Source organism: Amblyraja radiata, chromosome 1 (assembly GCF_010909765.2).
Source record: "Amblyraja radiata isolate CabotCenter1 chromosome 1, sAmbRad1.1.pri, whole genome shotgun sequence".
NCBI classification, from domain to species: Eukaryota; Metazoa; Chordata; class Chondrichthyes; order Rajiformes; family Rajidae; genus Amblyraja; species Amblyraja radiata.
This window is the reverse complement of record NC_045956.1, coordinates 165482048-165509447: the sequence shown is the minus strand read 5'-3', so window position 1 is coordinate 165509447 and position 27400 is coordinate 165482048. Positions and strand designations below refer to the sequence as shown.

General features: G+C 42.5%; 1 protein-coding gene across 3 annotated transcripts in view; it reads left to right on the top strand.

Moving 5' to 3' along the window:
• uvssa (UV stimulated scaffold protein A) overlaps window positions 1-27400 on the top strand; it is a 121390-nt gene that overhangs the window by 78014 nt on the left and 15976 nt on the right. For all 3 annotated transcript variants that reach the window (XM_033034713.1, XM_033034714.1, XM_033034712.1), the window contains exons 12-13: window positions 6428-6539; window positions 16403-16592. In XM_033034713.1, coding sequence (XP_032890604.1) covers window positions 6428-6539; window positions 16403-16592 — 302 coding nt within the window. The remainder of the gene's footprint in view (window positions 1-6427; window positions 6540-16402; window positions 16593-27400) is intronic.

The window sequence follows — 27400 nt, the reverse complement described above, 5'->3', positions numbered from 1 at the left end:
CCTCTCCTTTACTCTCTCTACACCAACAACTGCACCTCCACAGACCTCTGTCAAGCTTCTCAAGTTTGCGGACGACACAACCCTGATTGGACTGATCCAGGATGGGGAGGAATCTGCCTACAGACAGGAAGTGACACAGCTGGCCTCCTGGTGCTTTTGTAACAACCTGGAGCTCTTAGGTTGGAATTGATAGTAGACTTTAGGAGAGCTCCCCCTTCCCTCCCCCACCCCCCCACTCACCATCAACAACACCACAGTCATATCTGTGGCATGTTTTAAGTTCCTTGGAACCATCGTCTCTTCAATTCGTGATTCACTTTTTTGAAGATGTAAACATTGAAAGAAATTGGATTCATGTAAATTACTTAAAAACATTAAAAACCATAAATTGAAATACGACGAAAGAAAAAAAAATTGAGGCCTACTTTGGTTATTGTCTATCCAAATGAAAGGAGATATTGTTCTTGCAGTAGATGTGGGGAACTACCATAGCTTTCCCCACCAGCACTGGACTACACGAGGGGTGCTCAGTTGGAAAAAATATTAGTCGTCAGGAATTGCATGTTTATATGTGCAATCGCATTTTGTTACTTTGACACTTAAATGTTGTATTGCCAACATTTGGATGCAAAAATTGCTGGCAGATTTCCTGTAAAATTTGAGCTGGTAGTTATTAGTAAAAAGCTTTAACATGTCATTGCTGTAATCCTTCTGTATCTAGATGTGGAATTGAAATTGGTGATAGCTAAAACATATTATGCTATTTAAATAACATTTGCCCAAATGCTGAATGGATGGGAAGAAGTTTATATGAAATTTGATGCTGTGTAATTTGAATGTAGCTTAAAAGACTGATATCTTTCATAAGCAACGTTTTGATAGACAGCATATTACACATTTGGGAGACATTACCTCTTGAAAAGATCTGGAATTGCTACATCCATGAAAAATCTTCCAAATTTGAAATGGGACAGGACATCTTGAGTGAAAGGATAGTTTTTATCTGTGAAGAAGGCTTTTATGAAAACTGCTGCATAAATATTTATCAGCCTTTTTTTAACATACTGACTGGCAGATCAACATTGTTGTAAAATATGAATTACTAATAGGTAACAGCAGCAATAGACTAGTGTGAGATTTTACATTTGCCTCTCCTTCTGCAGTATTTCCAGATAACAACATTAAATGTTGGAATTTCACAGAGTTTCTGCATTCCACAGTATTTAAGCATTTATGAAATGTGCTGGCAACAGTTGAATTATGGACGAGAGAACACAGCAATGAATACAAATACTTTAATAGTAAATAGGGTGTGACTCACAGCATTAGAAAAGTTGCCTGGAAGAATATCCTTGGTCAGATAGAGTTGCATGGTGGCATTGGCAGTAAATTATACTCTTCCTCGATAGCGGGGAATAGAAGGCTTTTAGCACATTGGCCTTCATCGGTACTGAGTACAGAAGTTGGAATGTTATGTTACTTGCACACAAAATTGGTGAGGCCACCTTTGGCGTATTGCGTTCAGTTTTGGTCACACTGCTGTAGGAAGGATGTCATTAAGTTGGAAAGGGTGCCGAGAAGATGTAGGAGGGTGTTGCCAGGACTCGAGGGTTTGAGATATAGGGAGAAGTTGGCCAGGCTAGGAATATCATCCTTGGAGCGAAGGAGGCTGAGTGGTGATCTTATAAAGGTGTATAAAATCATGAGTGTCATAGGTGAATGCACAGAGACTTTTGCCCACAGTTGGGGAATCAATCTTAGATGGGGCATCTTGGTCAGCGTGGATGTCTTGGGCCGAAGGGCCTGTTTCCGTGCTGCTTGACTCTATGGGCCTGAAATTGATGACCCATTGAAATCCATTGTACTGAATTTTGGAGTCAGAGTAAAATGTTATGTCACAACTTGGGGCGGCATAGTGGAGCAGCAGTAGTTGCTGCCCTACAGCACCAGAGACCCTGGTTAGATCCTGACTACAGTTCCTGTCTGTACAAAGTTGGTACATTCTCCCCGGGACCTGCATGAGTTTTCTCCTGGAGTTCCACTTTCCTCCCGCACTCCAAAGACGTACAGGTTTGTAGGTTAATTGGCTTTGGTAAAAATTGTAATTGTTCCTGGTGTGTGTAGGATTGCTCGTCGGTGTGGACTCAGTGGGCCGAAGGGTCTGTTTCTGTCGTGTATCTCTAAACTAAACTATATGGTGGCCTGGAAGTTCAACTGTGCCCATTAGAATACTCAGAAGCAGGTCACCACTGACTGCTGTGGTCTTTCCATACTTTCCAAGCCCCCCACCCCCACTTATCTTCTTGGAGGCAGGCTTGAGGAAGAGTTGACTTTGGTGGGGTTCGTTGGAAATATATTGGCAGATGAACAGATTGATAAAGAAATGGGGGAGGTGGATTGGCTGATTAATAGGAAGATGGAGGAATGATGGTTTGCAAATTTTCAAGGAGATTGTTGTTAAATCAGCTCGTAATAGAGGGCTTGGAAGAGGCTGTCTGGAGATGAGTGGATTGTGGGGAACTCTGTCCAGTGGAGGGTTAGAAAGGCTGGAGGCAAGGATGTGAGTTGTAATGCTCCTGGTGACGTCATGCTATGCATTGCAAGTAAAATGGTAACCTACATTGTCCAATGTAGTGCCCAATTATAGGTGTTCTTAGAACAAAGTGCATGCGCATCCTGAAACGCATTGAAGGTTACTGGCATGAACCGGTGTGTTTCCGATGTAACTATTGCCAAAGTTTGATGAGGATGACTGGTCCAGGAATGCCTGGTGAAAAATTCCAAATAGCAGGAAGCAACCATAAAATTCGAGGAAAATATGATTTTCAATTGCGTAACACTGAAAAAAACAATATTATGTAATTGAATTTCCATAGTGTGCTAGCACCACTAATCAAGGATAAATTTCTTGCTGAAAATCCTATCTGTGCATATTCCTGCTGAAGCCTTTCCTCAAGAATATCCCTGAAGTCTTTTATTTGCAAAGATACTGCACTGGAACTAGTTTAATGAGTCGTGTGTAACAATTTCATCAGCCATTGTTTGTATTCAGTGTTTAAATCAGCACATAAACTTAATTTGGCAATGATGTGCATAAGATCCCCTTTATTTCAAACAAGGAAAATAGTCATAAAAATTTTATCTGCTTTGTGAATTGATAGGAACAGGCTAAAAGACCTCGTATCTACATTGGAAAAAGGTGAAATGTTAGTGAAGTAATTTTGGGCTTGAAAATTTGAATCATTGAAGTCATGCCAAGACTGCATTTGCAATAAGCCTACATGGATGAGGGTTATCTGCTATATTTGCACAGCCTATGCAAAATGGCAACATTTCATATTACAAACAACAATTCATAAACATTTGACTTTAAAGATGTAATCAGGAAAAAAAACAAATTCTCAAGACGCTGGGTCTCAAGCTCTTTAGAATTTAATAAAGGTTTCATACCCAAGTTGATTTTGATAAAGTTAACTGACCAAATGTTATACTGTGAGTTGTTGACTTGAAAGCTTAACTCTGTTTGATGCTAAGCATTGAGCCAACATTTTCTGAGCAGTTCAGGGGAAATATTGTCATTGGTGAGGGAAACAAGTGCTGTAAAAATGGAAAATTGATCCATGTTATGCACCATTAACTCTCACCAAGAATGCAAGAGTCACTGTATATTGCAATCCCCTTGATACTATTTGCCGTGAGATCAACTTTTCAAGATGCTCGATTTTCACTCTTGTTGTAATTTCACACCTTTGTTCCAAAGCACTATATATTAGGTGAAATTACTTTCTCCTAATAAGGGTCTTAGGTCATTGAATATTGTTGCACGCTTTCTCGCTCTGCTTACTGGTTTCAGCTATAAAGTGCACTAATTTTTTTACATTTGTTCCAGTCATTTTCAGTGATATGCTGAAAATCTTTGTAATAGGTGTGTCCAAATTGTATATGTGTTCAGCACCTGCCACTGTCTTATTTGTATTGCTGTGGGTACTAACTAAGCACTTAATGTAGCAATGTTACAACATTTTGAGATTTAAAAAATCAAGTCTGTAATTTATCCCATCAGATAAAGCATAAAAATAAGTTTAATTTGACACCTAATTCACTTTCATATCTCAAGTATTAAAAAAGTTATGGCCATTTTCATACTGGGAAATGAGCATCTTGTTCCCTATTGATTTTCTATGGACATAACAAAAAAGCTGTGATCGTGAACAGTCAAAAGCCCATAACTTTCTTAAAAATTAAGAGAACTGAATGAAATTTTCAGTTATCATAGATTGAAGCATTCTGAAACAAATATAAAATAATCTTACTTGGATGACCTGAAATTAAAGCATATAATTAGTTAGGTACCTAATTGTAGCTAATTTCAGACTTCAATTACTAGATCTAAACATCTATCCATTTCTTAATAAATGATTAACATTTTTAAATAACCTAAATGTCCAAATAATATTCACAAATAATTCACAATAAAACATGATTTTTAAATCTCATTTACATTAATTTATAGGCCAAATGGAAGGAATTTAGTGTTTAATTGCTGTAAATAAATGTCCATTTAAATCAGCTTTCCAGTGGGTCCCCGTGGAACGCGCTGGTTTAGAACGTTCACATTGCGGTAGATTTGTGCCCCCAAATGCCGAGAAAAATACTGCGGGATATAATGGGGCCAAAATGAGCTACTCGCAATATTAAACTTTGTATAAAGGGATCTTTAGAAGCCCTTTTTAATGTAAAAATATACAGCCTTCCTTCAGTTGTCTGCTTTATGAGACCCTGCGGTTGCTGGCGGTCGCGGGTTTAGAGATTGATTTTTAAACTACTATAACTATTATTCAAGGCCTTTAAACCTAATAATAGCTTTTGCGACGGGGTCTTCCAGCGATTTATCGTTAATAATTAACTAGGCTGAACATTTTCGATTGGAACAGCTTAGAGAAAATCGCGTTTTAAACCCGCCCCCTCTAAACGCCGCCAAAATCGCGCACACCCACAGCGACAGATTTTCAGCGACGCTTCAGGTAGGCTTTGCAACATACCTACTTAATGTCCTCATCGAAATTCATTGTTGTTGCGGGCAACAACTTCACAATGTGTTACACCATATCTGAAAATAAATTTATTCCTATGGTTGTCTCTAGATTTTAAATATTATACTATAGTAATAGTGAGCTTAACTCTAAGTATACATTTCTACATTTCACATCCATTTCTTGGAAAGGCATGCAAAAATGCGAATAAACGGAATAAATCAGTTTTTCAATTACAGCAAACCTGAAAGTAAGCACGTGGAGAATAAAAGCCATGACTAGAATTTGGGGTTTTATTAATGGGTTTCTCTAGGAATGTTTAGCTTTAAACTTGGAATGAGCAAAGCATCCACAATAGTAAAGAAATAACGATGAATTTATGTTCAGCAACAGTTGCACTCACTTATCAAAGTTCATTAAAGCCATAGAGTACAGTGCGCAGAGTAATTTGGTCGAGGTGTTTGTATAGATGAGAAATGAGAGCAATGAACAGAGACTTCATGTTTTCATTTGGCCCAGAGGGGCTGTGCCTGGTCCTGGGCTATTCCTATCGGTCTCATTCCTTCATTTATTTCCCTACAACCTATTTTCTTCGTTGCCCATCAACACACTGATTCTTACGCTACCCTGCAAGAGTAGCCAATTCACCAATGACGGCTGCATGTTTTTGGGGATGTGAGAGGAAACCAGAGCATCTGAGAGAAACCTATGTTGTTGTGGGGAGAACTTGCAAGCTCCACACAGACAGCACCGGAGGTCAGGGTTAGACCCGTCTCACAGGAGCTGTCAGACTGGCTGCTGCATCACTGGTCGCACCTAATGTACTGGAATAGTTTCCACCAAAGTACTGCAGGCTAAGGATGGTCATTAAAGAGTGACAGTTAGTGAAAGAATGAATAAAAATAGTTTTCTCTGATGAGCAATTCAACGGCAAACACTTATAACTTTAAAACTTTAAAGAAAGAGAAGTTAATGGAAAATGTATTTGCACAGGAGCCGAGTTTGCTTTCCCAAAAGAAATGGTGGAAATGGAAACCATTACAAGGGTAAATTCAATAATTATTTGAAGTTGAGGAAGAGTAGTGATCTAACCTTCTGGCCTAGCCTACCATGCAGCACCTTGTCAAAGGTCTTGCTTTATAGATAACATATAGATAACATAGATTACTGTCTTCCCTTGTCAATTCTCTCTCTCTCTGTCTTTCTCTGTTTCCCTCCCTCAATGTTGCCTTATTTGGGCAAGCTTTTAGACACAATACTCAAGATGTTTATTTTATTATTCGGAGTCAAAATGTATGTGTTCATGTGCACATTACATTTGGATATTGTATTAAATTAGAAGGTATAACGTCCAGCAATGTTTGTTCATTGTCCTGTTTTCATTTTATAAATAGTGCCCTTTCCATGGAAAAATTATCTCAAGAGATGCTCAAGGAAATCCTGTGAATCCAGAAGATATTCAAAGACAGGAGCAAGAAAAACAAAGAAAGCAAGAAGAAGAAACTGGTATGGATGTGATTTAATTTTTCTTTCTTCAAATGTGAATTTATCACTTAATATATGTGAAATTAGAATGACAACTTTTTGTGTATTAGGTGTGTGAATTTCATCGGAGACTACTATTGCATGCACAATTTTGTTACCACTAGTGCAAAGTACAAGAAAGAGAATAGTTCCCTCAGAGCATGGAAGAAAGTCGACCAAGTTACTTAAATTCAGTGCTTTATCAGAAGTGACAGAACAGATCTTCATATTTTTAGAGTTCAATCATTGTTATATATTAGTCATGGCAAATTAGACACTCTAGCATGCAGGTTAATTTTAATAACAAGCAACAACATCAACAAATGTGATTAGGTAAAATATATCGAGTAGATGACACGATTAAAGCAAAACTATTTGTGGGTTTACCACAGCATATGAATACAATTTAAGTTGTTATTGTGGTTTGCGCTTAACTTGAAAATGATGGTTCTTTTATTTGTAAGGGCTGAGATTGATAGATTAATATAAAGGCAGGCTGAGAGAAATAAAGACGAGCTGGAAATAAAATGAAAGAATTGCATTTACAATGCACCTTTCTGGTCTTCAGGCTACTAAAAGTATTTCAAAGCCAATAAATAGCCTGAAGCATTGTATGGACAGAAGAAGTAGCTATTTTATGCAAAATAGTACTAAGGTTGAGAGTTGCTAAGCTTTAATAAATGTTCAGGTCAGTTTTTATTTCAAAATAAAATCCATGCCATACCAAGCATAAAATGTGCTTTAAAAACTCATTTTGGAATATCATATTGTTTTCTATTTTTAAGCCTAGTTTATTTGACCAGCTTTCATTGGCTTATCAAAAGCGCTGGTGGCTGAAGGAAACAAAAAATGATCAGAGGATTGCATTCCATTTCTCCTTTATTTTCCAACTACTTTTTTTAACTTTATTAATTCTCTTAATGTATCTTCAATACTAGGTGACATGCAGTAAAATGAAGTGCAGCCTCCAATACATTTTGCTTTTTGTCAGAGTTCTCACTGATTGTAGGCTCCACCTGTTAATATTTGTAAGTCAGCATCAGAAGGCCAGACCCATCTATGATGTGGCACCTGGTCTTAAAGCAGATTAGAAACGAATGCTTTCAGCACAACTTGTTTTAGTTTTTCTCTTCCAGCAGCTTGGCTTCCCTCGTGGGCACGTTGCCTTTCGTCAAGCCTAAAACTTCATTCCTGCTGTGGTTCAAAGCCCAGAGAAAACTGAGGAATGCACCACCCACAGCATCGTAGGGTCAGGAGTTTTATTAAGTCTGAATCACTGAATGAGCAGGTCTTTACCTGTTGGAGCTCTCCTCCCCCATCCCCCGGCAAAAAAAAACCGAGGTCCAATTATCCGGATGACCAAGCTTAAGTTTCTTCAGATTGCATTGCAGAGCCAGGGCTCATTGATATTTGAAGAATTCTGTATTTAATATAAATCAGACAAATCTGAAACAAGGAGGGAAATTAGATTTACTAAGACAGTTCTTAAATTGATGAATTTCAATTATGAAATACAGTTTTACCCAATACAATGAATGCTAAATCTTCAGGTTCTTTTGTAAGAGTTTTTAAATTTCTGTCACATGAATAAAGCTGGCTGACCTATAGTATATTCCCAGCACTTCCCAATGTAAGAATTAGGCCACACCTTAAATAAGCCATTCCCACGAGAGTGTCAGGGCAGCTTAAATTTCTACACTCTTATGGTCACACTGAACTGCATTGCTCGCTAAAATTTTACCAATAACTTGTGTTAGGTGTTTTGATCATTCAATCTTATCTTTAAATCAAATATGCGATGGATGTAGTGTGAATATATGGGGCATATTGATACATACTTTAAATGCAAAGGAGAGAACAATTGGTGAACCCTTCAGCAGAATCTTTCCAGATTTCGGGCATTAACACTTTTTCTTTTATGCTGGAAATAGATTGTTGCAATTATGCATTTATATTGCCAAATCTTCTGTTGTGCTGTTCTGCAGTACAAATGTGCATTACGGTATTTTTTCTTAGTTGAAATTGTCCCCAATGTCGACACCTCAAATAATTAGACAGCCAGAAAAATGCATAAACAAAATAATTTTGGGAATGTTTCATGGGAACTGTCCACTGGAAACGCCATATAACTCCTGAAAAATATTTGACTTTGGCATGTATTTGCTGTTGCTGTTTATTGCAGCTCAGCGGTCATATAATTTCAATGTTGTGCAATGCACGTTTCTAGATTTTGACTTTCAATTCTAAATATTGCTCATTTTAAAATCACATTGGTAGGCACATACATGATCTGTGATCCTTGCTGTAGCTGCCTGGTTGCCTCCAGGTGGCTTTGAACCGGGAATTTAGTCGGAATTCAGCAGTTTGAAGTGTTCAGTGTTCCATTTTAAAATAGATTGAATCCCAAATACCGTTTGACACAGTGAATGAACTTAGACATAACAGTATTACAATCTATTTGGGAATGACAGCAGCGAATGTGCGTTGAACAGTTGTGCTTCCTCCAGTCTGATCCTTTCTAAATCATTTGACTCTTTCCCAGTTTTCAGTGTTTACATAAAGCCTTTTTAATGTGACGCAAATACCCCTGGTAATGATGATTTAGGTATTGATACCATGAATCGATGATAAAGCACAGTGACCTACAAACCTAAAGCTTTCATCCTTTTCAGTGGTTCGCACATGGGAGCAAATTAAGTACCTATTTTTTGTGTCAGTACTCAAGAATATCTGGTCTTTCAACCTTTAGTGACTTGTTAACAAACAGGTATCAGGACAACTGCGGGAAGGCAGGCCTCTGGCCAGTCAGATGTGAAATAGCATCGCTTTACTAACTACAGTATTGATTTTTCTTCTCAAACTGTGTAATTTTTTTCACCATCAGTAAAGTCAGCAACACTATATGAAGAGCTTTAGGGTCCATCAAGGCTCTAAAGACTGTTCTTCCTTGGCACACTATTGATTTCTTTTCAAAGGCTTTTAAATTGGTCTTTCATTTTGTTGAAATGCTCATTTCATACTGACTGGGCCCCAGTATTTTTTGCCATATTTATACAAGTGTCCCATTCATGGAACTCTAAGCTGAAACCGCCTTGTTGTTATTGGAAGGTCTTGTGCCTAACTGTGCTTTATTTTGGTCTTAATCATAGATTAATAGTATCATTTTTTGACTTGTGTCACTTTGTATTTAATCTCTTTCAAGGTTAAATAAATCTTTTGGAACAACTTTCTTCATGGACTCCTCACTTTCTCTTCCGCCTTATCTCACTGCAGTCCATTTATAGAAGACATTTAGGGCTGATTTAACCCTGTGGGAATCGCAGTATCTATCCAAGTGCAGACTGTAAAAAGAACAATGTCAGTTCATTCCTTTCTTCCTGAAATCCAAGGAGCAGATTTTGCATGCGCTGTAAAGTGCCTGTGTTCATTGGTGAGGTGATGGAAGCTCAAATATACATTACATCAATTTTACCTATCCTGACATGATTTTCAACCTGTTATTTTGAAAGAGCTCCTTAATGTCTCCCTTCATTATTCTCCCCAAAACCCTGCATTTACATCAAATACCTGCAAGCTGCCCTGGAATCTGCTTTAACCCTGCATTTAAGATTTTACCATAAATACGACACAAAGCACAGTTTGGTTTGTATGCCAATTATTTTGAATTTACAAATTCCAATGATCGACCCAATGCGAAAGGAACGTTTTCTTTGCTCACTCTATTACACTTGGAGTTTCACAGCTCCAAGAACAATCTCAGATTCTTGGGGTGGTACAGCAGTAAAGTTGTTACCTTACAGTGCCAGAGGCACGGGTTTGATCCTGACTACAGGTACTGTCTGTACGGAGATTGTCCCGTTCTCGCTCGTTATCCCTGTGGTTTTCGCCAGGTGCTCCAATTTCCTCCTGCGCTCTAAAGACGGGCAGGTTTGGAGGTTAATTGGCTTCTGTAAATTGTCCGTAGTGCGTAGGATAGAACTAGAGTATGGGTAATTACAGGTCGACGAGGACTTGGTGGGCTGAAGGGCCTGTTTCCAAGCTATAACTCTAAACTAAAAATGAAATTTCCCCAATCTCTTTGTATAACTGGTCTTTCCTTTTGATGGCATCCCGATAAACATCCTCAGTTCGTCTTCAGGTTTTATTATCATTGGCAGATAATCCTTGAATACCTGTAACAAAAATCAATATGTTCCCTCACTTATTTATTCTGAGATGGTGTGCTCTAATTTATACTGCAATTTTTATCCTTCCTCCACCACCACATTCCCTAACCACTACACATATCACCACACTTCCCCTTCTTACAATAATAATTCCACACTCCTCCTTGTTCTTGGTTAATCCTCACACTCACGTTTTTTCTGGATTCCATAATATTGCTCCCAATTTCTTGAGCATTTCTTTCCCTTTACCTCTCCGGTTTTTCTGATTGTTATCTTTCCCAGTTAACCATATAACAATTACAGCACGGAAACAGGCCATCTCGACCCCTCTAGTCCGTGCCGAACACATAGTCTCCCCTAGTCCCATATACCTGCGCTCAGACCATAACCCTCCATTCCTTTCCCATCCATATAACTATCCAATTTATTTTTAAATGATAAAAACGAACCTGCCTCCACCACCTTCATTGGAAGCTCATTCCACACAGCTACCACTCTCTGAGTAAAGAAGTTCCCCCTCATGTTACCCCTAAACTTCAGTCCCTTAATTCTCAAGTCATGTCCCCTTGTTTGAATCTTCCCTACTCTCAGTGGGAAAAGCTTTTCCACGTCAACTCTGTCTATCCCTCTCATCATTTTAAAAACCTCTATCAAGTCCCCCCTTAACCTTCTGCGCTCCAAAGAATAAAGCCCTAACTTGTTCAACCTTTCTCTGTAACTTAGTTGCTGAAACCCAGGCAACATTCTAGTAAATCTCCTCTGTACTCTCTCTATTTTGTTGACATCCTTCCTATAATTAGGCGACCAAAATTGTACACCATACTCCAGAATTGGCCTCACCAATGCCTTGTACAATTTTAACATTACATCCCAACTTCTATACTCAATGCTCTGATTTATAAAGGCCAGCACACCAAAAGCTTTCTTTACCACCCTATCTACATGAGATTCCACTTTCATAGAACTGTGCACAGTTATTCCCAGATCCCTCTGTTCACCTACATTCTTCAATTCCCTACCATTTACCATGTACGTCCTATTTTGATTTGTCCTGCCAAGATGTAGCACCTCACACTTATCAGCATTAAACTCCATCTGCCATCTTTCAGCCCACTCTTCCAACTGGCATAAATCTCTCTGTAGACTTTGAAACTCTTCTTCATTACCCGCAACCCCTCCTATCTTAGTATCATCTGCATACTTACTAATCCAATTTACCACACCATCGTCCAGATCATTGATGTACATTGAGTTCCCTCACTTCCAATCGTTCCCTCTTCCATGCCACATATTCTGACCTTTTATTCCACTTCCAATCCATGTCTTGTATTTATATTTTTGTTTATTTGCATATTTTCTCCGTTTGAATTTGGAAAGCTGTGACAGGATCGGTCAAAGTCAGCATGGATTTACGAAGGGGAAATCATGTTTGACTAAATTTCTCGAATTTTTTGAGGATGTAACAAGTAGAATGGATAAGGGCGAGCCAGTGGATGTGGTATATCTGGACTTTCAAAAAACCTTTGACAAGGTCCCACACAAGAGATTAGTGTACAAAATTAGAGCACATGGTATTGGGGGTAGGTTATTGACATGGATAGAGAACTGGTTGGCAGGAAGTGTGGAAAAAACGGGTCCTTTTCAGAATGGCAAGCAGTGACTATTGAGGTGCCGCAAGGCTCAGTGCTGGGACCCCAGTTATTTACAATACTGTATATATTAACGATTTAGACGGGGGAACTAAAAGTAACATCTCCAAGTCTGTGGATGACACAAAGCTGGGTGGCAGTGTGAGCTGCGATGAGGATGCTGTGGAGCTGCATGGTGACTTGGATAGGTTGGGTGAGTGGGCAGATGCATGGAAGATGCAGTATAATGTAGATAAATGGGAGGTTATCCACTTTGTTGACAAGAACAGGAAGGCAGATTATTATCTGAATGGTGTCAGATTAGGAAAAGGGGAGGTGCAACAAGACCTGGGTGTGCTTGTACATCAGTCACTGAAAGCAAGCATGCAGGTACTGCAGTGAAGAAAGCTAATGACATGTTGGCCTTCATTGCAAGAGGATTTGAGTTTAGGAGCAAGGAGGTCCCCCTGCAGTTGTACAGGGCCCTGTAGCGTAGGTTCGCCAGGTTAATTCTCGGGATGGCGGGACTGACATATGATGAAATAATGTGTCAGTCTGGGCTTGCATCCATTGGAATTTTGAAGGACACTGGAAAGCTTTTGTTGCGTGCTGTACCTGAATTTGGAGGCGTGCGTTTTCACATTTCTATACCTTTTCCCTGATAGGAGAGGGGAGACGAGGGAGTGGCCAGGTTGCGACTTATCCTTCTTTGTACTTTGACTTGCTGTATTCATGAATATGTATTATCTGATTTGATTCGATAGCTTGCAATACAAAGCTTTTCATAGTACAGTACCTCAGTATGTGACAATAATAAACTTAAACCTGCTCAGATATTTTGCCAAATGTTCTGCAATATTTCAGATTTACAGCATTTGCCTATTTATTACTTATTGCAAATTGGTATCAGAGCAAGTCAAGTCAAGAGAGTTTATTGTCATGTGTCCCAGATAGAACAATGAAATTCTTGCTTGCTGCAGCAACAGAATATTGTTGGCATAAATACAGAACAGATCAGTGAGTCCATATACCATAGAATATATATATATATACACACACATAAATAAACAGATAAAGTGCAATAAGCTGTTATGGTTCAGAGTTTGTTTGAAGTTGTGTTTAATAGTCTGATGGCTGTGAGGAAGAAGCTGTTCCTGAACCTGGATGTTGCCGATTTCAGGCTCTTGTACCTTCTACCTGAAGGCAGCGGAGAGATGAGTGTGGGTCCTTAATGATGTTGGCAGCCTTTTTGAGGCAGCGACTGCGATAGATCCCCTCGGTGGTAGGGAGATCAGAGCCGATGATGGACTGGGCAGTGTTTACAACATTTTGCAGCCTTTTCCGCTACTGGACGCTCAAGTTGCTGAACCAAGTCACGATGTAACTGGTCAGCATGCTCTCTACTGTGCACCTGTAGATGTTCAAGAGAGTCCTCCTTGACGTACCGACTCTCTGTAATCTTCTCAGGAAGTAGAGGCGCTGATGTGCTTTCTTTATAATTGCATCAGAGTTCTGGGACCAGGGGAAATCTTCGGAAATATGCACGCCCAGGAATTTGAAGTTCTTGACCCTTTCCACCATCGACCCGTTGATCTAAACGGGACTGTGGGTCCCCATCCTACCCCTTCCAAAGTCCACAATCAGTTCCTTGGTTTTGCTGGTGTTGAGAGCCAGGTTATTGTGCTGGCATCATTTGGTCAATCGGTTGATCTCACTTCTATACTCTGACTCGTCCCCATCAGTGATACGTCCCACAACAGTGGTGTCGTCGGCGAACTTGATGATGGAGTTCGCACTATGTCCGGCTACGCAGTCATGAGTATAGAATGAGTACAGCAGGGGGATGAGCACGCAGCCTTGAGGTGCTCCCGTGCTGATTGTTATCGAGGATGACACATTTCCACAAATACGGACAGACTGTGGTCTGTGAATGAGGAAGTTGAGCATCCAATTGCAGAGGGATGCGCAGAGACCCAGATCTGAGAGCTTGGTAACCAGCTTGGAGGGGATGATGGTATTAAATGCCGAGCTGTAGTCAATGAATAACAGCCTGACATATGAGTTTTTGTTGTCCAAGTGGTCCAGAGCGGAGTGGAGAGCGAGTGAGATTGCATCCACCATTGATCTGTTGTGGCGGTAAGCGAACTGCAGTGAGTCCAGGTTTTTGTCGAGGTAGGAGTTGATTTGCGCCATGATCAGCCTCTCAAAGCACTTTTCATCACCACAGACGTTAGTGCTACTGGTCAATAGTCATTGAGGCACGTCATCTTGCTCTTCTTGGGCACCGGTATTATTGATGCCCTTTTAAAGCAGGTGGGAACCTCAGACCTCAGAGGTGAGAGGTTGAAAATGTCTAAAAACACCAACCAGTTGGTCCGCACAGGTTTTTAAAACACGACCGGGTATACCATCAGGTTCAGGCGCTTTCCGAGGGTTCACCCCTTCTGACGTCGGCCTCTGTGACTGTGACCGAAATACCATCACGGCGAATGGGGGCTCGGGATGGCACGTCAGTATTCTCCCTATCAGCTTGCGTAAAATGCATTGAGCTCGACAGGGAGTGATGCATCGCTGACATTTGAGCTGCCTCCTGATTTCGCCTTGTAGGAGGTGATTGCATTCAAGCCTCACCACAGTTGCCGAACATCCGTCTCATCCTCCAGCTTGGAGCAGAAGTCCCTTTTGGCCTTTTTGATAGCCTTACCAAGGTAGTATCTGGACTATTAGACCTCTGTATCTCCAGACCTGAATGCCCGGAATCTGGTATTCAGAAGAATGCGGATCTCATGGTTCATCCAAGGTTTCTTTCTGGTTAGGAAACACCCGGAAGGTTTTTGTTGGGATGCAGTCCTCCACACATTTCTTTATGTCGTCTGTAGCGACTGTGGCGTATTCATTCAGGTCCGTTGCTGAGTCCCTGAAGATTGCTCAGTCTACAGACGCCAAACAGTCCTGGAGTTGTTCCTCTGCCCCTCCCCCCCCCCCCCCCCCCCCCCCCCCCCCCCCCCGACCAGCTCTGTACAATCCTCACCTCTGGGGGTGCGCTCTTCAATTGCTGCCTGTAGGCAGGAAGAAGCAGCACCGTAGTATGGTAGAGCACCGTAGAGCGATAGGCATCCTTGATGGTCGTGCAGCAGTGGTCGAGGGTGTTTGGTCCTCTGGTGCTGCAGGAGACATGTCAGTGGAAGTTAGGGAGCGATTTCTTAAGGTTGGCTTTGTTGAAATTCCTGGCTATGGTGGTAAATGCTTCGGGGTAAGCCGTCTGGTGTTTGTTGACCACGGCATGCAGCTCCCCCAGTGCCAGATGGACATCTGCTTGGGGAGGGATGTAGACGGGAGGGTGATGATGGAGGTGAATTCCCTCGGTAGGTAGAAGGGACGGCACTTCACAGCCAGGTGTTCCAGGTGTGTAGAGCAGGAGCTTGGATAGGACTGCCACGTCTGAACACCACGCAGAGTTGACCATGAGGCAGACGCCCCCTCTCTCTTTCCCAGGTGCCAGTGTATGGTCCATGCGATGGATGGAGATAAACCTTCAGGCTGGACCGCTGAGTCTGGGGAGCTGGGGGTGAGCCATGTCTCTGTGAAACAGAACACAGAGCATTCCCTCAGTTCCCTTTGGTAAAGCAGCCTTGCTCTTAATTCCTCCACTTAAGGATTAGCACTTAATGAACTCATTCACCCTTTCCTCCTACTATTTCCTTTTTCTATTTGTTTTCGTCTCGGTGTTCAGAATAGTTGATCTTGGCTCCTATTTTTCTAATAAAGTTTATTTCCACTCAGCTGTAAAATGGATCGGAGATGTCTTTTCATTGATCGTCGTCCTGTAGCTTTGCGACAAAAGAGAAGATAAAAGGTTTAAATCTTAATAATTTAATTATTTTTGTATTTGACTATTTTTATTTATCTTGTTGTTTACTTCAATTTTAATGGTTTGAATGTGTACAAATGTCTCTGGAGTTGGAGTCACAGCTGAATCAGGGTTGAAACTAAAAAAGCAAGCATCATATTTACTCTTGATGTAAATTCATTGGTGTTTCTTCTCGGACAGACTGGCGAGATCCAGAATTAATGCGTGAGATTGAAGCTGCCACAGGAGCAGATCTTGGCTCTTCAAGATATGACCGAAAGGGAAAAGGGAAAAAGGGAAAAGGAAAAAAGAAAAAGTATCCAAATCTCACTGACCTGAAACAGGACAGTAACACATCTCGATCAAGGCTGGAGAAACGAGTGTTCAACAAGTAAGGACATGGTCCAGTGTTTTTTATTTTTTATTTTTGTAATGCCTCTTGTTTGTATCACTTTCATAGCAATAGGTGGTTGTGCTAAATTTGCAAATACAGTCATTGTTTGTTTATGATCATGTGAAATGCAGCTTCATTTACTTCAATTTAAACAAATTTTGGAAGATCGAGTACAGAATTTAGCGCACAAAAAAGTTGCTTCTTGTTTATCTCCACATATAGCACATATATTTCTCATGATGTGTTCAGATAATTTAATTTGAAATTGAATCAGCACTTTCATTCCTTTACTTTAATTACAATTATGTACTAATTTGGGAGTTAAACATTAATTAATAAAAAGATTATGTAGACTATAATTTACCTTTTTTGCCAACGATTTTATTCCAACAATATTGCAGAATTCTTGAATGATGGAGCATGTTAAGAGGCAACTTGGCCATTCACCCCAGCACCAGCTCTTTGACTGTGTTGTTCAGTTAGTGTCACTGGTAATTTTGCACATTTTATTCTCTCCAATTTTCTATTGAAGACCATTATTGAATCTTGCTTCCACTAACCGATCACGCAATGCATTCCAGATCATTACTTACTGTGTACTGAAAATAGAACAGTACAGCACATGAACAGGCCCTTCGGCCCACAATGTTCGTGCTGAACATGATGCCAAGTAAAACCAATCATCTCTGCCTATGTATGATCCACATGCCTCCAATCCCTGCATGATCCTATGCCTATTTAAAAGTCTCCTATACGCCGCTATAGTATCTGCTTCCACCACCACCCCTGGCAGTTCTTTCCAGGCAGCCACCACCCTCTGAGTAAAACAAAAAACAACTTGCCCTGCACATTTCCTCATTTAAATTTTGCCCCTCTCATCTTAAAGCCATACCGTCTAATCTTTACAATTCTACCCTGGTGGAAAAAGTCTCTGATTGTCCACCCTGTTTATACCTCTCATAGCACTATATATTTCTATCAGGTCTCCCATATCAAAATAAAGTACATGGACTCTGGTACGCTTGCTAATGACCATAAATCTGTGTCGTTAGCCACTGATGAACTTTAAATTAAAGGGGGATAAGGGGAAATGAGCCGCGCCTGCGAAGTTGGGGGCTATGGTTGAGTGGTGGAATATTGCGTTGGGGGTACGGGGCCCAACGGGTTAGGGGGTTAGGGAGGAGTTATGGAGGGAGTGACTGAGGGTTGGGGAAAGGGGAGGGAGGGAGTGGAAGAGGAGAGTGGAGAGGTGAGGGAGGGTGAAGAAGAGGGGGAAGGAATGTTGGGGGATGAGGGGATATGAGCTGCGCCTGCGCAGTTGGGGGCTATAGGTGAGTGGTGGAATATTGTGTTGGGGGAACGGGTGACTGGTGGAAACAGGTTACGTTGGGCGAACGGGTGAGTGGTGGAATGTTGTGTTTGGGGAATAGGGCCCAATGGGGCCCACTTGGTCTAGTATCCCACTAAACCTTTCCTGTTCGAATCTTCTCTTGACCTTTTCACTCTTAAGGAGAACAAACATACTTGTTCTAGTTTTTTAATGCAGCTGATGTATTTATTTCCCTGGTTTCATTCTATCCATTCCAGCAAATGTCCTTTGCTCTTTAAGGTCACGGCATCCTTCCTAACACCTGGTCTTCTGAGCTATCCATAGCATCCATGTTAGGGGCTCAGTACAAAGTTTTGGCAAAGCTTCCTTTCTCCTGGATATTGTTCTAATACTTTATTGTTCTAAAACTGCCATTTTAACACCTCACCCAACTGAACCCTGCCATTCAGCTGGAAAGTGTGCAGAGAAGATTTATGAAGATGCTGCCAGGACTCGGGGTGGGGGGCTGAGGTATTAGGGGCTGAGTTGGGCAGGCTAGGACTTTATTCCTTGTAATGTAGGAAGCTGAGGGGTGATCTAATAGAATTGTATGAAATCAGGAAGAGAATAGGTAGGATGAATGCACTGTCTTTCACCAAGAACAGGGGAATCAAGACCAGGTTTAAGGTGATAGGGGAAACATTTAACAGGAAGCTGAGGGGCAACCTTTTCACACAAAAGATGGTGGTTATATGGAATGAGCAGCCAAAGGAGGTGGTTGAGACACAAACTATGACAATATTTAAAAAACATTTGGACAGGCAAAGGGATAGGAAAGGTTTAGAGGGATATGGGGCAAACATGGGCAGCTGGGACAAGCGTAGATGGGGCATCATGGTCGGCATGAGCAAGTTGGGCTGTAGGGCCTGTTTTCATGCTGTATGACTCTACAAATGTCTTTAGCAAACATAAACCTGTACGCTTTCTGGTCTTTGTTTTTCTGCATCTGTTTAGCTGGAACGGGGTACTGATTTTGGATGATCAGCTATGATCATATTGAATGGCGGTGTTGGCTCGAAGGGCCGAATGGCCTACTCCTGCACCTATTTTCTATGTTTTAATAGTACCATTTGGTTAAAATTGCCTATTTTTATTCTTTCAATGAAAAAAACACTCTTTTGCATTGTTTTCCTATTTCAATCCGCTCACCTGCGGCCCTCTGCTGTGAAAAGAATTACCAGTGTTGGCATTTCAGTGCAGGTACTGCGGGAATGCAGTGTTGTTGCAAGTGCAATCATTTGGTTAATTGAAAGCCCTATGTGCATGTTCAGGCAGAATTGTAATGGGGCAAATGTCTTCACAGACATATTAACTGGATAATCCTCTGTTCATCACAGAACCTAACTAGAAAAAAGTACATGTACAATATAAAATGCCTACAAAATGCAACGTTTTATGTTTTAGAGTGCTTTGGGGGTTAATTAACTTTCCATTCTTTTTGCCACAAAAAAAAGAAGAAGACGTGATTTTAACAAGTAATAAAATCCTGCTGTTTCTGTCAATAGAATTTAGTGAATGGCTGCACAAGGCCGAGATGGATATCATTTCATTTGCAGCACCATATGGCGAGGAGATGCTGATGCTAGACTTAATATTACACACCAAGACATGCCAAGGCCACTGAATTAGTGCTAAAGACTCCTCTTAAGAATTACATATTTGGGCTGCAGCTCTGCTGTTTCCAAATTTCACAGGTCTTGAAGATAGATATGATGCTGTTAAATGTGCAGTGTCCTGGTGTGCTTTCATTAACAGAAAGTATTTGCAAGGAATTACATAGCTTAAAGTATTGATCTTTTCTGGAACTGCTGCAAGGGAAATCAGTGTTCAGAAACTCATATTTGAGTAATTACAATTTTTATTGAATTCAGGTTTTTCCGTTTGGTTATTTATTGTTCAGTTTTGTTCAAACTAATCATTCCTAAACCAACCATGGCTACAGTAATAATCATGTTTTGTGTGGCTTGATATCTGTTTGAAAGGCTGGATGAGGACATTTTTATATCCCAGTAAAATAAAGACAGTTGATTAAAACCAGATTTATTGTGTACATTTGCATGAAGGGCATAACACCTTTAGGTTATTGATTGCCTATTTCAACTTTAAAGGTGAGCGTTTTAAGTGAAAGGTGACATTATTTACATTTTCCATAAAACTGAAACTAAAATAGTAAGATTAAACGAGAACTTACCAGTTTGAAGTTTGATCTGTATTTTATGAGGAGTTACGATGAGGGATTACGTGAAGAACCCGCTCAGCGCGCATGCGCGGCATACTTCCAAGCAGCGGTGTGGAATCACAGATAGACACAGTTATTTGAAGTAAACATAGTAAAGAAAAGGAGACATCAGTTATTAGTTTGATCCATACAATGAGGGTGGGAGCGGAGGGCACGTAATCCCTCATCGTAACTCCTCATAAAATACAGATCAAACTTCAAACTAGTAAGTTCTCGTTTAATCTTACTATTTTACTTCGGAGTCAGGTGAGTGACTACGTGAAGACTTCAAAGCTCTGTGATTTCAAACCGTGTAACAGTTTTATTTCACTCACTGCCGAAGTTCTTGAGGGAGGAAGTGTTATCGTAATCAACCAATGAATCTGTTTGTAGAAAAACACAATGGTATTTTTTAACAATAACAACAAAGAAATTAAATTGCTCCCCTGGGCTTAAATTAAATATTTGCAGTCCGTAAATCTTTACTGCAAATAAAACAGGTTTTGCCAACGGCTTATTATAACATTTCTGAACGGTCTTTCCCCCCACCATCCGGCTGTAGCCAGGATGTGGTCTATAGGCATGTCCATTCTTTTAGCCGTCGACATGGATGCTGCCCTGGTGGAATAAAATTTGTACATGTTAGTGTTTATCCCAGCAGTTTTTAGCACCTGCTTGAGCCATCTCGCAATGGTTTGGCTCGTCACCCGACCATAAGGTTTTTTATGACTGACCCACAAGGCTTTTCATCTCCCTCGAATATTTTGGTTGTGTCTATGTAGGATAGTAGGTGGGTCATGGCACATAACCGTGGTTCTGGTGGGTAAGCCCGGAATTCCACGACTGGATTAGGTGTTCCTGGTCTGCTCTGTTTGATCAGTCGCTGGATAACGACAGATCTGGTCTGGAGCTGTGATCATGTTGTCCAGTCGCAATAGGTGTAGTGACTGGACCCTCTGTGCAGATACAAGTGCCATCAACATGAGTGTTTTGAGCATAGATTGTTCCAGGTTAAGGGGTCTGGCTGGTGGCCATCCCCTGAGGTATGTCAGGACCACACTGACATCCCATGTATGGGTGTACCTTGGTCTAGGGGGTTAGAGTTGTAAATACCCTTCATTAGTTTGACCACCAGTGGGTGGGACCCCATGGCCTGTTGTCCTGGAGCTGGTTTTAAATAGACAGGCATGGCACTTCTAGCCGTGTTGATGGCTCTGTAGCTGAGTCCTTCATCGTGGTGAAGGTTCGCCAGGAATTCCAGTACGTTGGTAACTGTAGCGGTTGAGTACGTGGTCCCTTTATCCAAGCAGTACTTCTCCCATTTCTTGATGCTGCACAAGTGCTGTTTTTTAGTGGATGTTCGAAGGGATGCTGACATGGTGTCGATGGTTTGTTCTGATAATCCCAGTCCCAGAAGTGGTTTGTGCAGAATCTGCAACCCAGGAGTTTGATTTTCATGGCACGGGTGGCTTGTGCCCGACACTGGGTGTTAATAACTCTGGGTCACTGGGGATACCATCGGAGTTTCAACAACCATGTCATGGAGTTTTGGGAACCATGGCTGTGTAGGCCAGTCGGGTACTATCAAAATACCTGAAGCAGAGTCCATTTGTATTGTGCGTAGTCCCCAACTGATGAGGCAGAAGGGAGGAAATGCATAGAAGAAGAATTTCCCCAATCCAGCGCGAACGCATCTACCGCTGCTGCCTCAGGGTCTGGTTCCCAAGCGACATACGTAGGTACCTGGTGATTTAGCCTTGATGCAAATAAATCGATATCTGGCGTGCCATATTGCATGATAACTTTTGCAAATTATTTGGGGTTTAAATTGTCATTAAATTGTCATTAAATTTACGTGACCTGGTGTCTGCCACTGTATTTAGCTTACCTGGCAGGTAAGTTACTGATAGCCAAATATGTCTTTCGACACACCATTGCCAAATTGTGTTGACCAACTTGTCGCATGATACCGATTTTATGCCGTCCATATGGTTAATGTAGGCCACCACCGTAGTATTATCTATTTGTAACCGTACATGCAAGTGATGCATATTTGTGCATATGCTTTTAAACCATAAAAGTCACCCAACATCTGTAGATAATTAATGCCCAGTGTAAGTGGTAACGATGATTCTGGGTTAGTCCATCTACTACTTGTTAATGATGATAATAGGTTGAAATTATGCCAAACATTTTTTGCCCACCACTGTAGTTATGATATTGCTTCAGTGGGTGACTTCATGACACGACCATAATGACCTGTATGTCGTTTTAGTGCCTGTACCTTTGCTCTTTGTAAATTTTGATAGTGCAAAGGTCCGAATTGTGTAGCCGGAAATGCTGCTACCATTTTCCCAATTATTCTTGCTACTTGTCGGATAGTTGGTCGCTCGTTGACCATTAGATTGTTGCATGATTGTGCTAATTCAACCATTTTTGCCTTTGGCAAGGTAACAGTCATATGGACTGAGTTAATTGTGAAGCCCAGGTAGTCCATGATAGTGGATGGCTTCAATTTAGATTTATCTGGATGTAGGACAAACCCCAGAGTTTCCAGGAGCTGTTTTGTAGCTGATACTGCTGCCACAGCCAATTCCATAGTTTTCCCTACTATCAGAATATCATCCAGATATGCCATGACAATATGTTTTTGTTTTCTTAGTATTGCCATGGCTGGTTTCAATAATTTTGGTAAATAATCTTGGGGCTGAAGTTAGCTCATTAGGCAATGCTTTATATTGCCATAGCTGCCCCATCCAGATACATTTTAGGTATCTGCAATGATCCTTGTGTATGGGTACTAGATAGTAAGCATCTTTAAGATCAATGCTTGCCATGAAGTATCCTTTGGTATCCTACTGAAGTAACAAATGTCTCCATTTTGAAATGTATATACTTAACAAATTTGTTTAGTGATGTTAAGTCAATGATGATGCGACAACCACCATCTTTTTTAGTTTTAGTGAATATATTCGATACAAATTCCAAAGGTTCATGTTTGGTCTTTTCGATGACCCCCTTTGTGATAAGTCTCACCAGTTCAGCTTGTCCCTCACGTTTCTCTTTGACGGAGGGAGAAAATACCCTTTGGGGCAAATGTTGAACTGGCCGCGATTTTTCTGACATGAATTGTATTTTATATCCACTAATGCTGTTGAGTATATACTTGTCACTCGTGACATTATCCCATGCTGTTTTGAACAAGTGTAATCTCCCTCCTGTTAGTAACGCACCTTATCCCTATATGCTGGCAGGAACCAGACCCACCTACCTCCAGGGTTATTGTCGTTTCTTCTGTTTCCTTATGTTACTGAAGATTTTGCTTGTCTGACGTGTTGGCGATGTTGGGGGTTGGCGCATTTTCCATGGGGTCCGCTCTGGGCCCTGATCTAAAAAAGATCTTTGGGGATAAAATGCGGTCCTTGAGCTTTCACCAGTCCCATATTGAGGACGTCGACTGGTGGATGCCGTGGGGTGCTGCCGCTTGGGTATTGTAAGTCTTGGTTTGCTCGTCCCGGGGCCTGCCCTCATGAGGTTGAAAGTTTTTGATGCCTCTTCCATGTCCTTCAACTTTTTGTTGAGGTCCGTCCCGTATAACAGAGCGTCCGTCTCTGCAGCTGGGGTTTTACACAACCCAGCAAACTTGGGATTGAGGGCAGGTGTTATGATTTCCCGCCGGAAGTTGTTAATTTCGTACTGCGTGTTGCACATTAATGCCAGTACATCCTGCTGGCAGGTATCCATCTCCGTGTCTTCCACAGAACGAGCAAAGGCTGTGATGGCCGACGTCAGGAGCCTTAGGAACCGCTGTAGCTTAACTTCATAGTTTCGCATGTGTGCCCCCACGTGCCCCCAGATTTGGCTGTTTACAGTCAGCACTCTGAGGGCCTCACAGTTCTCTGGTGTTTTGTAGAGATCTATCGCCTCAGAAAGCACCTTCTCCTGCAAGGGCTTATTTGAAAGCTGATTAATGCTGGCCGTTAATTTCGGTTCCAGCGGTCTTCCAGCACGTGGGGTTGCTACATAGCGGTCCACCACACCCAGCAGCTCTTCCTGCTCCTGCACCTCCTGCATACTCCCGATCTCGTCCGCCAACCCCTGTTGCAGACCAGCCCACCAGTGGTCACCAATGCTAGCCTCCAGTAATGAGGGAGCAGAGGGCAGTGTACAGAACACTGTGGAGGGGGTGCCTGACCTCCCTCTGCGAGAGCGCTTTTTCTGCACTTCTCGCTGGAGTACTTGCTCCAAGAGCCGTTCCAAGCGGCTCAAGCGGCTGTGTCTCCTCCGTTTAGGTGGAGACGTGTCCCCGTCCGATGAGTTGGTTTTACTGGCAGATTTTTTCCCAGTCCGCTGTTCAGGCATTAGCGGGACTGGGCTTGGCACGGTGTCAGGGATGGTGGACCGCTCTACGAGCGGTCCTGCCGCCTGTTGCTGTCCCCCTGAGATTGAACGCTCCTCTGGTGGAGTTCGGGGGGCAGTTCTTTTTGAGAGATTTTTCCTCAGTGTACTCATCTCTGTAAATAGAAAGAACACACACAACTCTCCTCTCCGTTAGTTTCCACCTTCAGTGTACTTACCTAACGGTCCGTTTTTTAAACCTGCAGCTGGAGAGCCTGACTCCAGCTGCCGCCGCTTGTTGCACTGCTGGCGTAATGCCGCGCATGCGCGCTGAGCGGGTTCTTCACGTAGTCACTCACGTGACTCCGAAGTAAAATCATAGACGCAAGGTACAAATGCAAGAGTAAAGGTCTAGAGCAGTGGTTCCCAACCTTTTTTTGGCCATGCCCCACCTAATCACCTCTAAAATCCTGATGCCCCCCCCCCCCCCCCCTTTTTTACCCCCAAAAAATTATTTACTCAAAATAACATCTGAAACATAAACTACATATGTTTACCTGATGGAAAATCCAAAAAAATTAAAATCGAAAATTTGGACCCAGACCTCCTCAGTCGCGCTCAATTGCCCCCCTTAAAAATCAAATTACCCCACGTTGGGAACCACTGGTCTAGAGAAAGGACACTGCTTGAAATATGAATTCAGCCACAAGGGACTATCATGTAAAAGCCTTACTGCAAATTGCTGAAGAATAAGTGAGTTTTCCGAAAAATGCAAGGAATCATGGGATTTGTCAAAGGTCAATCGCTATAAAGAAAAAGTGAATGGAGAGCTGACTGCATAAACTGTATGTAAATTCTTATCTTTATTCATGATTTATGTGTAAAAATATATTTAATCTGAGGAACGGGGGTGCCAGGTAGTAGGAGAGCGGGGTGTAACAGCGAGAGAACCGCGCACAGACCCTCGCCTCATCCGTACCCCGGGTTGAGCCCGTGTCACCGGTGCCGCGGGCGCTGCACCCCGTGGCACCCCGTGTGCGTCCCCGCCGGTGGCCGCCGCTCAGCCCCCTGCCGCCACCAAACCTCTCCGTTTGAGTCACAACACCCTCCACCAGCAGGGCCTTTGATGCCGGAAGACTACAAGCAGCTCCAGTGGAACCGATTGCCTATTCCAGCTCCGATTGACTCACTGTTTGTAATGACATGCCATCCACCGAGGGGGCAAACCGACAGCCACTGGACAGGTGGAGGGGCGCAGCTGGGGGGGGACTATGTATAAACACTGCTGTAATTTCAACATGGTGAAACCAAAATGTATAAAAATGGCCTTTATTAAAATCTGACAATGTTCACTTTAACCACAGACTGTTCAGGACTGTTCAGGAAAATTCTCGTAGAACAATGAGTCTTTGGAATTCCCTTTCTCAGTGGTAGTTGAGCCATTGATTATTTTTCAGGCAGTGGTAGAATTCTGGATAAGCCTAATGGTGAAAGGTTACCAGTGGGATTGCAGTTACATTGGGATTGATTTTACAGAACGGTGTGTGGGCTCAAGGGGGAGAGAGGGAGGGGTGGAGAGAGGGAGGGGTGGAGAGAAGGAGAGCGGGAGGCGTGAAGAGAGGGAGAGAGAGAGGGGAGAGGATGGGGAGGGAGAGTGGGAGAAGGAGTGAGGGAGGAAGGGAATGAGAGAGGGAGGGGGAGGGAGGGAGAGAGGGAGGGAGGGAGAGGGAGGGAGGGAGAGGGAAGGAGGGAGGGAGAGAGGATGGAGGGAGAGAGAGGAAGGAGGGAGAGAGAGCGCGAGGGAGAGGGAGGCTTCCAAAATTGCTCTACATCATCATGTGGTGCTAAAATCTGGTGCAAAATGGCTCTACATCATCATCTGGTTCGGACATCCGGTGGCGCTGTTACTAGCTGCCTCCGCCTTTAGTCCGGTATCTTTTTGTTTTTTTGTTATGTTTGAAGAATGTTTTTTGTGTTTTTTTTAATGTCTTTATGAGGGGGAAGAGGGTACGGTAAGGGGGATACCGTCCTTCAGTCGCTTCCTGGAGAGGATGCGACTATTATTCGAGTCGCGTTCTCGCCCCCCCCCTCCCCCCCCCAGTGGCCTACCTACTGGATTGGCGTGGCCTATCCTGCCGGGACCGACCAGAGCTCCAGTAGCAGCAGCGGCACAGCGTTGGATACATCGCGGAGTGGGCGATGACTTACTGGGGATCGCCGTTTGGAGCCCCGGGTGCTGGGCCTGCTGCACCGACCTCGCGGAGCTGTGGTTCGCGGAGCTCCCAACGCGGGCGGCGCTGACTAACATCGCGGAGTCCTGCGACTCCGCCCGGCTCGGCCTGTGGACTTCGGGAGCCGCGGACTCCGGTGGGAGGTGACTGATCTGGAGGTCCGGGCCACTGAGAATGTTCTCCGTCAAGGTTCGGCGTCGGTGTTCCATCATCCCGGCGTGAGGGCCTGAGGATCGGGCCGCCCGTGGCGGTGACTGCTGGTGCTCGGGAAGCCCCGACCATGGGTGAACATCTGGGAAGACCGGCGGGGAGGCTGGCTGGACTATGGTACCTTCCTCAACTTTGGTGCCACTGTGGGGTTATGGTGGGTCGTGGACTTCTTGGTTTGTGCTTTTTTTTAACATGTTTTATTTATTATTTATTTTAATGTTACTTGACTGTAAGGAAAATCCATTTCGTTGTCTCTTATGAGATAATGACAATAAATTGAATCCAATCCAATCCAATCCAAAAGCAGGAAACAGCCAAACAGCAGTATACAAAGAGATGCCAATGAATGCACTGTCAAGTAAGGTGCGTAGAAGACATGTCAATTGGTAGCAAAGTTATGCATTCTTGTACACTTACAAGGGTAAGACTGCACGTTAAA